A 12,533-nucleotide genomic window follows, 5' to 3' on the forward strand; every position below is an offset into this window, starting at 1 on the left:
TGGGGACTTTGGTAGTTTCCGAGTAATTATTGTTAACCATTACAAAAATGGAAGATTATAGTTTTCGTTTTTTATTTTTTTAAAATAAAGATGGTATGTTATGATGTCTCCACCTTTAGGTTGCTATGTTTTATATTTAGGATCTAGATCACCTAAATCACAATACACATAAGAATGGTTTAAATACTTTTTAGTCGTACCAACGAAATTATTGGTTGATATTTTTATGAGAAGATTCGACAAATAAATTGGATGCTCTAAAAGTAGAATCTTTGTTGGGTGAAAATAGTCGGAACAAGCTAGACAAAGTGATAGCTTCTATGTTCTATTAAACCATAATCCAACTTCTTGCAAGCATTTGAGGGCTAGGTTTTGAATCAGCAAAAATTACAGGTAGAGATAGATGTTGGTATTGTGTGCTGCTATTAACGGGAGAGTAGTACAACATGGTACCCTAACATAATGCCGTTGCTGAGATTCGTGAAGTTGAGTCCAAGTGTTCATAGTACTAATTACTAAATAGGAAAAGACAATGAGTTGTATCTTGCTTACCACTAAACATCCACAACTTCTGTTCAGTTTCATTTCAATGCATTGGCTAACTTGTGGCTGTGCTCATGCCTGTTGTAGTATTGATATCTTGTGAATTTGATCTAAAATACCTTTCCTGTATCACAAAGTATAGCATATGTTTGAACTGGTATTTTAGATGCCAAACTTGTAACGTTCTCGTCATTTCCTTCATTACATCTCATAAATAGCTTCAATCCATACCCCATTTTTCCTCTCTGCACTTGCACATTCAAAGTTGCCATCAATTTATCACCATAGACATTGACGTTTGAACAACGAGAAACAAAACAGCCACTACTCCCTTCATACCTACCACCATCCACACTGCAAAATTCGAACAGAAGATTCCAACTGGTTGCTGCCAAAAGACTTGGACAAGATTTAATGAAGATTTGAGGGGATGCAGGTTAAACATTTCATTGACATCCATTGATAATATATTTTAAAAAGGAAAAAGAAAAGGTTAATTTAAACATAAAGCAAGCAAAAGCGGTATACATACACGTCAAATCTCCTCTTTAATGGTTAAGTCGCCAACAGGAATTCAGTAAAATACGAAACTCAAAACCAAGAAGGTCCAAAGGTTTCATCATAACTTTTTTTTTTGTTTTTTGAGTGTTCTTTTGTTCCTTTCTGTATGTCTGAAAAGATAAATTTAAAATCTGATAGGATAAATACACAAAGATAAGCACACCAACAAATCACCTTCTATTTGCATCTGCCTCTTCTTTTTCCACTTTCTTCTTCATCTGTCTCTCTTTCCTTATTGACCTTAACATTTTCAATGTGTTCAGTTTTTTTTTCTTTTTCTTTTTTTTTATAACATAATATCAGTCTGTTGTCATCGGCTGCGTAATGCAACACCTGAAACGAGCCTTACGAACCGTCGTCATGATCTCAGTTTGTGCATTCTCAAGCATTCTGACGACTTCGGTGAATGATGGCCTAACATCAGGATTGGGATCCCAGCACCGGGTCATGATGTCGCTCAAAACAGGCAAGCAATCATTGGGAATGATAGGACGGACTCCCTTGTTTACAACTGCAAAGGCAGCCTGAACAGCTGTCATGTTCTGGAACGGAAGCATTCCAGTTATGAGCTCCCACAGAACGATACCAAAGCTATACAGGTCCACCTTTTGTGTGTAAGGCCTGTGTTGGATCATCTCCCTACAAAATCATACAACGAAAAGAAGAAAAAAATCCTCATATAACCTTAAAAAGTAAGCCAACTCCAAATATAACACAAGCTAACAATATATGATCAGCAAGCTTCCCCTGAAAAGTAACATGCTAACTGGTAACAAGTGACAAAATGCACATATACTTGGCAAAACTTAATCAGCTACCACAGGCACAAATTTCGTAATATTAGAAATGTTAGTGAGTCATAATAACTAAGTGCTCTAAAATAAATTTGATGCTATATTCGAACTTTCCATTTCATGCAGCAAGGTTGGAAGTCAATACATGAAATCATTTGCATATAAAAGTATATTGAACTATATTTGTTTCCCTATGCAGATGGAAACTTTAAACAACCCTCAACTATAGTGTAATTTCGTTTTTTTCTTATGAAACAAACACACCATTCCAAACAAAAAGGGGTAAAGTGAAGGGGAAACAAAAGAGGACAATAGTGTAATTCGAACAACAAAATTCAATACTGTTCAGAAAAATCAACCCTTGACTTCTCAAATTTATACGTAGAATTTTTTCCAGATCACTAGCAGAAACAGAGACAACACAACATCAAAGCTTGAGTTCGTTATTCCAAACTTAATTGACTTGGCTTGGCATACTTGAAGAAAATATTTTATTCATTTTTTATATGGTTGAGACCAACTTCAGCACATCCTTAACTATATCACCAGATAACTACTCACTTAAATATTTGGTTGACAAAAAAACTCAGAATTATAAATTCTAAGTTGGTGGCCACTATAGGTTGGACTCATTCTGTAAGGCCTCTGGCTTTTTCTCTAGCCCTAATGAATCTAGACCAAGCTCGAGTGGTTTGGGTAAGTTAATATTTTTATAAAGCAAAGAATAAATCACAAGAAAGACAATAGGATAACCATATGAATAAATCATACAATGATGCCAGAAAACCATCACCCAAGACTGAAAAAGTTGTTTACCAACTAAAGTCATGTAATAAGAGACGGTATTGCATTGAAGTAAAACAAAAATCAGGTAAGATGTGACTTATAAGGCTTGGGTTTCACTCAGAACCAAAGGCGAATACCAGAAGGCCAAAATATAGGGATAAAGAGAGAAAATACTCCCCAAGAAGGCTGCGAGAAAAACAGGAGGGAAGGAAGCAAGACCATCTGAATTAGGCCACTATAAGACAAACATGGGTTGGACATAGTCAATAAAACCATGCGGTAAAATGGGTCATAGATTCAAAACATAGGTCACCTGCTAGAATGTTAGCATAATCATACAGTTCACAAATTTACACTGATTAGGTGATAGACAAAAACAATAATTGAACATCCCTTTCAATATCACTCAAAGTGCAAATTGACAGAAACCATATTATAATCAATTCGAAGAATCAAGTCTAAATTTTCAATCATGGCTTAATTGAATAGGATAAAAAATATGTCGATCATTCTATGGAAGAGAGCTCAAGCCAAAGGATTACAGAAAGGAGTTTCAGAGCCAGAACACACATTGAGAATGTGAAAGATAGGTTGTTAAAAGCTAGATAAAAAGCTGAACTAAACCTCTGGGTGAATGGCTACAACAAATGGTTTGATCTACAAATCATATATTTCTTGTGCAATAGTTTTGTGTAACCCAAAGGAACTAGTTCTCCAAGCTCTCTCTGGTAATATATTGGACCTCCAGGTCTCTAAGAAATGTAAAGAATTCCTTCAGCTGCTTGCCTTTGGAGGTCTTAATACCAACAATAAAGTCCAAATAAAAAATCAATCCTGCTATATCTCAACTCAATCTAGCTTTCACTCTCTGTGAAACATACAGAAAAACACCGCCCGTCGTTTTCACGTTGAACTCATTTGTAGTGGCCCTGGTGCCAGCTGCTGGATATCTTCATCTCACAGAAGGCTTTTGCTAGACACTATGAAGACTTGGTGATTAGGGCTTGAATAGCCAGATATTTAAAATCGAAAAGAGGATATTATGGTTGAATACTTCTGTCCCTTTGTTTGGAATGCTGCATTGGAGTGCAACGAAAGAGTTTCCCAAGAAGTGAAGACTGAAGGATCAACTAGGAGGTCTTTTTTTTCTATAAATAAGAAACAATTTCATTGATGATATGAAATGTTACAGAAAAGAAATACATCCCATTCAAAGGAAGTTAAAATGTGAGAACGTAAACTATAGTTGCGTAAAGGAACATGTTTTAAACCACTACCTAAGGATTTAGCAGAGACAATTGAATTAGTATCCTCATGAATACTCCAAGAAAGTTAGAGGTTATAGTCCGAAAAGTCACATCTTGTGAGGTTGTGCTACCCATTCCCTTTTGTGGTGTATTTGGGAAGAAAGGAATAGTAGGATTTTTTAAGATAACTATAATTCTTTTGATTCTTTTTGGACTGTGTTGCAACACACAGCTTCTTGGTGGAGTCTGAATTACACCAAACACTTTTGTAATTATAGCCTTTCTATAATTTTCAACAACTTGAAAGCCCTTATTCTTTAGCTTCTCTCAAGGAGGGCCCTCTTGTCCCTTGCCTCTTAGGCTGTTTATCTTTTGTTCATTGAATATATCTGTTTCTTATAAAAAAAAAAAGATTACTCCAAGAAAGTTTTTTTCTCTTAAACCAAGGGAAGAAATTGAGTCATTGCTACTCTAACCACGGACCACCAAACTCAATTACCAAACTTCAGCTGTCTGCCTTGGTCTAACCTCGTCTAGAGTCACCCTGATAAGAATGTATAACACATAGCAATAGAAATAGAAAAAACTGGCTCCTCAAACTGAGGCCATCAGTTGTCATACTAAGCTATCAAAGCAGCCAAAAAATTCCTCGACTGACTTCTGGGACTTTTTCTTTGAGCTACCCTTGCTCCAAGAAACTTCTTCAAAACATTTAAATCATCATGATATTTTCTTATTCGTAATTTACACAAATCAACCACAATTTGTTTACTAAATAGAGAGGACCAAACCCTAATTCATCAAGGGAGATGCAAGCTTTGTGAGTAAATTTGGGAGGACATCTCCAAAAACGTAGTCCAGATCCTTAAACACTTGTTGCAAAGAACAGCGATTGAGATCAAAGCACAAAAGAGAAGGATTTCTAGACCATCATATAGTCCTCAAGAGGGCAACCATCAGAAAAAAATTTTGACCTTCAAAATTTTTCAAATTCTAGAACTTTGAGCAAAAAGTGTGAGGATGATGATTAGTAGCAGAGACCAGGTAAGAAAAAATAAACCATTTTCAAGAATATACGCCAAAGGACTCAAAAAGTCTAAGTTCTATCTCTAGATCCTAAAGAACCAAAAACCTCTGGTAAGATTGAACAATCATCTTAAAGAAACCAACTCAATTGCCTACACCAAATTAGGTTCTCACAAAATGCTATTTAATAGAAGATAGATCCTTGTTTGGAAAGAATGTCCTAGAATCGCTACCTACCAATCATACTATAAGATCGAGTTTCATGGAGCCCGTTTGATAAGTTTCTTGTTTCTCTTTTTCCAATTTTTTGGTAAATATTTCTTTTCTCTCACATTTTTCAGAAACATTTTCACATTTGTAAAGAAATTTTGGAAACTATAAAACCATATTTTTTGTTTCTTTATCACTATTTCCAAAACATAAATAACATCTTTTTTTTTCACTTCTCAAATGCAATATCTAAAGTAAATATAACATATATTTTTTAATATTTAATTACAGAATTTTGTTTTCATGTAAAATTTCTATTTCTTAAATTAAAATTTTCAGAGAACCACAAACGTAAAACAGTTGTCAAATATGTTTTTTTTTCTTTTTTGTTCAATAAAAAAGGAAGAAGTAATAAGAAACAGTAGAGTTAGGAAATGTAGTTCTATTTTCAAAAAATAAGAAACAAGAAAGAGAGATGTTACCAAACGGATCCATAATAATCGTACGTGCTTCAAAACAACCAAGAGAAGTCAATACTGTGAGATTAACGAAGGTGGATAAACTGGGCCATATATTCAAAAGACCAAATTGAGCCTCACTCAAATTGTACATCAAGAAGATCAAGCAAAAGTGAGAATGCACAATTACTTTGCAATTGGTAATCTTTCCTCTGAAGTACCCACGAAATAGAACATCATTCTTTTTCCAGGTACTTTTCCTTCCAAATCAAGTGAAGATGCATTTTTTACCACTTAATTGGATTCAAAGGGAGATCCGAGAATAATAAATTACAAAAAAAAGAACTTTAAAAAGGAAAGAATGAAAGAAGAAAAAGGAGAAAACTCACCAACCAATAAATTATGGAATTTGTCGAGAATACAACCTCTTTTAAGAGATTGAGAATGGAAGAAAGGTTTGCTACTTGTCTGTCAAATTCTAACAGTGGAGCCTCAAGTAGATAGTTGTTCTCAAGAGGATTGATAAGGAGTAAAAGGTTAGGGAAACAAAGAAAGAAAGAATTATTACCTACATGTAGCAATATTTTTTCCTTTACCCATGTCTTATTGTTAAGGTGTATCAAGCACACACCCATGACGAGAGGCACAAGCAACTTGCCTTCTTTGCCTCATGAGCACAATGATGGTATGACCTTCAGTGAGGCATTAAGCATGCATTGTTTTTCACAGCTCATTTCAAGTTACATTTGTCTAGATCGCCATGAAATAAAATGTCCAGCCCTTTCCGAACACACATCCCACCACAACTATGCTATGATAAAAGATCTACTGATGATATGTTCCAAAGATTTTTTAAAAAAATTGAGACCCTACTACAGTAACGGTGGACCTTTTGCCAAGAGTACTACGAAATAAAATGTGATTAGGAACTCTAAATTTGTAGTATAAACCAGCATCCTTGTAATCTTGATCTTCCACCTATATAAACAAATGATGTAAAAGAAATATCATACAACCCCATTCATATGGAATTAGCACATCTGTCCAGAAAGGGCCATATCTCCCCTTAGCAGCCAGAGCCAGATAAAAGACCAAAGACCTTATGCTTTCTGATGTAACAATCTATTATTAGCTGCCCCCTCCCAACACACACACAAGTGAAATAAAGGGCAAGAAACGAAAATCAAAGGCATGAAAATGAACGGAAGATGAATGTTATATAAAAGCTAAAATAGCAAACAGTGCAAGAGATCAAAGGATGATGACTGGAAAAGCCAAAAGAGAGAGAAAAAACTGGCTTAACAATCCTGATCTAATCACTAATTCTACTTCTGAAGAATGGTGACTGGAAAAGCCTAAAGAGCCACAAGGGCAACAGTCAAACATACTTGCAGAAATATGTATGTATACATTTGTTTATATGTGTATAGTTAATATGTATATTCATGTGTGCATGTGTATATGTGTAAAAGCTATAAATTTACATTGTGAAAAATGAAAATGCAACAGAGTTATGCTGCTTTACCGGGAGTGTTCTACTTTGAAAGAGTATTTAATATTTCAAGTTTGGTGCAAAAGTAAAAACTCAAGACCTAAAGTGTAATCTGTAAGTGATAATTTACCAAATGGATTTTTACCGAGATCAAAAAAAGAAATAATCACATATCAAACCAACAAATGCAATAAAATGGTAAGATTAAGACGTTAAAATCAAAATATCCACTAAATATTAGTTAGTATATATAATTCTAGCAAAATTTCAAATATTAGTTAGTATATATAATTCTAGCAAAATTTCACATTCCCTCTCTCGTACTGCATTCTTAACATAAATAGTCATGAGTGAGATAATCTTGACTGTATTAGCAGAAAAATACATATGAAATCAGAATCAGTTAGGAAAAAAAATGGAGAAACAAACATCAGCACATTAAACAAACCAGTGTTTAAAGAAAAGCATAAGCTTGGAAAATTTTCTCAGAGAATCTAGTAGAGAATGATACCGAAACTGGTCTGGAAAATCAAATTTCAGAGTTCCCATACCATGCTTACAATTAATTGTATAAGAAAGAAGATCATACAAATTATGAACATGGTTGATAAATTTTGGATGTTGTACCTAAAACATGGAATAGAATCTCCTATTTAATCCATCACAACAACAATAATATAAATAGTAAATAAACAAATTAAATAATTTTTCGAAAGTAAAAATAGCAACCATAGAATTATATAAAAAAGGCCTTTGAACATTTTCGAATCTCGATTTCTTGGCCAATCTTCATAATTTCTTAATCATGATAAAACTACCAAGTACCATTTCGAAATAATAATAAATAAATGCCACAAACAAGCATGCAGGAAATATTTGGAAAACGTGAAGATTATAATAGCAAACATTCAAGGTTTAGAAGACTTACGGAGCCATCCAGCGATAGGTTCCAGTCTCAGGTGTCATTCCTTCTGTCTGCACCTCAATCCGGGCCACTCCAAAGTCAGCAACTTTGATAGACTTGTCAGCAAAAATCAAAAGGTTGTCTGATTTCAAGTCCCTGTGTATCAGCCCAAGGCCATGAACATATTCCATCCCCCTGGCAACATCCAAAGCTTGTTTGACAGCTAATTTCAGCGGGACAGAACGACTTTGTCGCCTCATCAAGAACTGCCTAACTGAACCGCCCTTCGCATACTCAGTAACAATGCACCAAACCATCGGCTTATGGCATGATCCAATAAACCGGACAATATTTGGGTGCTTTAGAGTAGCAAGCATCATCACCTCCTGTTGATATTGCTGCTCCATTAACTGAGCCTTTTCCAGGTCATTCTCTGGCCTCTCCAAGATCTTGATAGCAACATCTTCACCATCATAAGTACCTCTGTAGAGTTTCCCAAAGGCACCTTGAGCAAAAGCCTCTCCCATATTAAGCTTTCTTAAATCAAGAGTCCACTTCTCAAAATTTTCAAGACCCTGAGTGGGTGTATTGCTATCAAATAAAGCTCGGGCTAGCGCATCATCACTCAGGTGATGTGTAACTCTTCCACGACGGTTAACACTATGTTGAAAAGTATGGTTGTCATTTGCACGCCGTCGCAAGCCTTGGTGATTTAAGATCCGAGTGTGAGACTCGTTCGATCCTACACTGCTGTTATCTAAAGACATGGCAACTGACCCTCCATCGTTGCTCGTTTGCAAGCTTGCAAAGCTGTCAATAGACATGTTGGTTCCCTCACCAAGTTTATGGTAAAACCCTTGCGATAGATCATATGCATGCTCGTTTAAATCGATCATTCCAGGGAATTTTTGACCACCCTCCAACATTTTTCTACTTTACGAGAACCCTTTTGATTCCCTTTATATCTTTAGCATCACCGATGCTAGGTTCACAGCCGGCAAGTAGAATCTGTAACCAAACAACCAAATGGAAACACAAAGATCATTTCTTTAGTAAAAACAAGTATTTATATTACAGTCTTATCAAACAAAATAACAACTAACAAGTAGCGTACTAAAAAAAAAAACGAAAAAAACAAACAAGTCTACACAAACCTCCATGAAACTTATCAAGCAGGAGAAAGAAAACCCACAAAACAAAAACAAATAGCATAAACCCCAACTTCAAAAAAAGAAAACATATATGAAGATTTCCAACCATTTTCAAAACCAAAAGATTCACAACACTAACTAAAAAATCCAAACCAATTAAGTCAAAACCCCCACAGAAACCATCCCCAAACAGTAACAAAAAAGAAAAAGAATAGTATTTCGAAGACTTCAGTAACGACCCAGAAGAAGAAGAAGTTGTAAACACCAAAATTAACATGAAATTACCAGAACCCAAAACTCAACTCATGTATCGAACATCAAAACAAACTACCACAAGAAAAAGGAGAAAAAAAAAAAAAAAAAACATATCTGATAATCGAAGATGGAAGAATACCCTCAATTTATGAAGCTAAAGTCAAAAAGATACCTCGATCAGGAGGTCAAAGCGTGGGGATTCCGATTTGTCAAGTCTTCATCACAAATTGAAGAAGCTAAAAACAGATCGAATCGAAAAAGAAGAGATGAAAAAGGAGAGAAATCGCTCAAGTTGAGTATGAAGACGAAGAAGAAGGAGGAAAGAAGAAAGTGAGAGGAGGAAATTGGCTATGAACTACAGAGAGAGAGAGAGAGAGAGAGAGAGAGTTTCACAAGTCTTCTTGCTCCCGTTTTTCCATTTTATTTCTTCTTCTTTTTTTTTTTTTCTTCTTCGTTTTGATTTTAATTTTATAAATTTATTACAAAGACTGGAGAGGAACTATTCCCTGTGTACACTCATACCTTACTACCCCCGCCGGTCGTGGTACTGTCGTTGAAATTATCTCGCCGACATCCAATTATAAATCGCCACGGCGAGTCTTTATAGGGTTGTATCCTACTCTCACTAGACGCGTTTGTAGTTGAATGTTTCTTGTTTGTGCCTTTATTGCCTTGTTCTTAACCTTACCTTTCCTAAATATTAATCTTATACACAAAATTTCTTATGCTTTTTAACTTTTTCAAAAAATTAAAAATAAATGGTGATAATTAGATTAATTCATCTTTTCACCTCAAAAATGTTAATTTAAATTCCATTAATTATTGTAAAAAAAATTATTCTCGTTACAAAAATTAATCTAACATCACTTAAGTCTTCCGATCATAATTCTAAATAAAGATATTTGATAAATTTAATGGATAAGATAAAATGGATGAGATCTTTTTTTTTTGTCGTATATGTGTCGTTTATCAAAAAGATCATTAACGTGGGTTCATCAATTATCCGTACGTCTACGATCGTTCATAATGACGATTTATGTTTTATCTTAGATGTACGTTAAAAGTGAATCTAAGCTAGATATATAGTCTAAAATAAGTAACAAAGTCATTTGAGTTTTAATTTTCTGACAGGTAAATTGGACAAGTGTTACATCGGTTTGTTGCATTGAACGTGCGGATCGAGCTTTATCACTAACCTTTAATAAGTATATCATTTTCTACTAAATTAAAAACATCATTTTTTCAATTTTTACCTTCAATCTATGAGTATAATAACTACATCTTGTTATACTATAAGTCTCCAATTAGGTACAGTAAACATTATTTCAAAATTCTCAATTTGTTACCGTTTTTACTACTTGACCTTCATATTATGTACTATTTGCTACAGTGTTTACTATTTTTTTTTTATCAAACTAAAATAATGTGCACACCAACTATATACTATTATAACCCAAACTAAATTAATCTACACATCAAACACAAACTATCTTATTCAAACTATAATAACTCATTCATTATCTCACACCTTCTAAATGTCCAAATTGAATATTTATACTCCTAACTCGTATCAGAACGTTTATCCTAATCTCAATTTAAATACAATTCACATATTTTTTCAAATATTTAAGTTTAAACTAAAATAAATCTAATTAATAAAAGCAATCATCAAATACTTTTTTATTGTCTATTAGTAAAATGTAGTTTTTGATCGTTAAAGAGTTAAATGTTATTGTAGTCTCTAAAGTTTCAAAAGTGACACTGTATTTTTCAAGGTTTGAAAAATAGTTCTAAATTGTTCCTACGTTGAAGTTGACAAATAGTTCTAAATTGTTCCTACGTTGAAGTTGACGGAAAAATGACATGTCACTAAAATAGCAATTATTCTAATAATTTTATATTCATTTGTGTTGCTTTATTTTATTTTCTTTTGTCTTTCTTCTCTAGCTCCTCGTCCCCAATGCTTCTCCTCTTCCATGTAGAAATATTTTCAACTGCTATATGTTTATTTCTTTACTCTCTTAAAATTTGAAATTTACAAAGGTCAATTCCTCCATTTAGAAACGCGTAAAAGTCCACTAACAGCTAATGAACCATTTTTCAAACTTTGAAGATTGAACTTGAACTGTCGTAAACTCATAAACCAAATAGACATATACATTAAACCTCACATTTGTCCATGCTTATAAGTATATTATCTACAAAATAAGAACGGTGCTTTTTAACCTTTAAGGTAACCTTTTTATTCTTTTTCTTTGAAATTACTAAAACCCATTTTTACATTTAAAAACATTTTTATTAGGAAATCTTTAAATCTAGCAAAATGAACTAAATATTAAAAAAAAAAAGATTCTAATAACGTTAGTTAGAGATAGACTTCTATTTTATTATATTTTATAAATATTTTCATCGTTTTACCATTTACAGTCATTTGTTTATTTTTTTTTTCAAAATTTTCCATTGAACATCACAATATCCAATTGATTATTTAAACTTAAAATGAATGACAACTTTTATTCAAAGTTTTACCCATTTAAAATTTGGACAAAGATCAAGTATTAATAACAAAATAAATCATAGAATGAATTTCTATAAAAGTCTAACTTTAGAATTGTAACATTGTTTTTTTAAGATAATAAATGCACATAAATGCAACAATTATCAAAGTTTTCTTTTTAAATCAACGAAAAATACATATATATACTTCAAACTTTATTCTATTTCATAATAAGCATGTATAATATGTCCATGTATTAAATGCACATGTGATATGGTTTCAAATAAGAGTCTTTCGAGTGATAAGATATTTATTCAAATTCAAAGTTACGAATTCAACATTTAGTTTAGTAACAAAGAAAATCATCAATTTTGGGATTATGTTTAACTCTTTTTAAATTAGATTTTATCATTAATCAATATATTTGATTTAAGTTTCACTAATAAAACCATTTGATTACAACTTAAATCAAATGAAATTTTTTGTCTTCACTTACATTGTCTATCAAAAACGTCACTAACCTAAGTTCATCGATTGTTCATATGCCGCTTATCCTCGAAAATGACAATTAATTTATCTAAACAAGATATGTAATTCCAAATTTTAAGT

The 12,533-nt window shown here is 33.1% G+C and overlaps 1 protein-coding gene across 2 annotated transcripts; it reads right to left on the reverse strand.

Annotated features, from left to right (window-relative positions):
* Positions 1–1,025: 1,025 nt before the first annotated feature.
* On the reverse strand, positions 1,026–9,839 carry LOC101213713 (serine/threonine-protein kinase STY13). 2 transcript variants are annotated; one of them, XM_004152798.3, is made up of 3 exons: positions 9,600–9,839; positions 8,046–9,029; positions 1,026–1,743 (listed from the first exon to the last, which is right to left on the reverse strand). In XM_004152798.3, exons 2-3 carry the CDS (start codon positions 8,945–8,947, stop codon positions 1,404–1,406), a joined length of 1,242 nt encoding a protein of 413 aa, XP_004152846.1. In that variant the 5' UTR covers positions 8,948–9,029; positions 9,600–9,839; the 3' UTR covers positions 1,026–1,403. The 2 variants fall into 2 exon arrangements, with proteins under 2 accessions (XP_004152846.1, XP_011648979.1); XM_011650677.2 differs by having other exon boundaries at positions 9,567–9,839.
* Between the last annotated feature and the right edge of the window lie 2,694 nt (positions 9,840–12,533).

Source organism: Cucumis sativus, chromosome 2, assembly GCF_000004075.3.
Source record: "Cucumis sativus cultivar 9930 chromosome 2, Cucumber_9930_V3, whole genome shotgun sequence".
NCBI classification, from domain to species: domain Eukaryota; kingdom Viridiplantae; phylum Streptophyta; class Magnoliopsida; order Cucurbitales; family Cucurbitaceae; genus Cucumis; species Cucumis sativus.

Excerpts from the sequence above, each read along its gene's own strand:
- LOC101213713 (XM_004152798.3), bottom strand. The coding sequence starts at position 8,947 with ATGTTGGAGGGTGGTCAAAAATTCCCTGGAATGATCGATTTAAACGAG. Across the intron at positions 1,744-8,045 it reads ACCTATCGCTGGATGGCTCC|GGAGATGATCCAACACAGGC; the intron begins GTAAGTCTTCTA and ends ATGATTTTGTAG.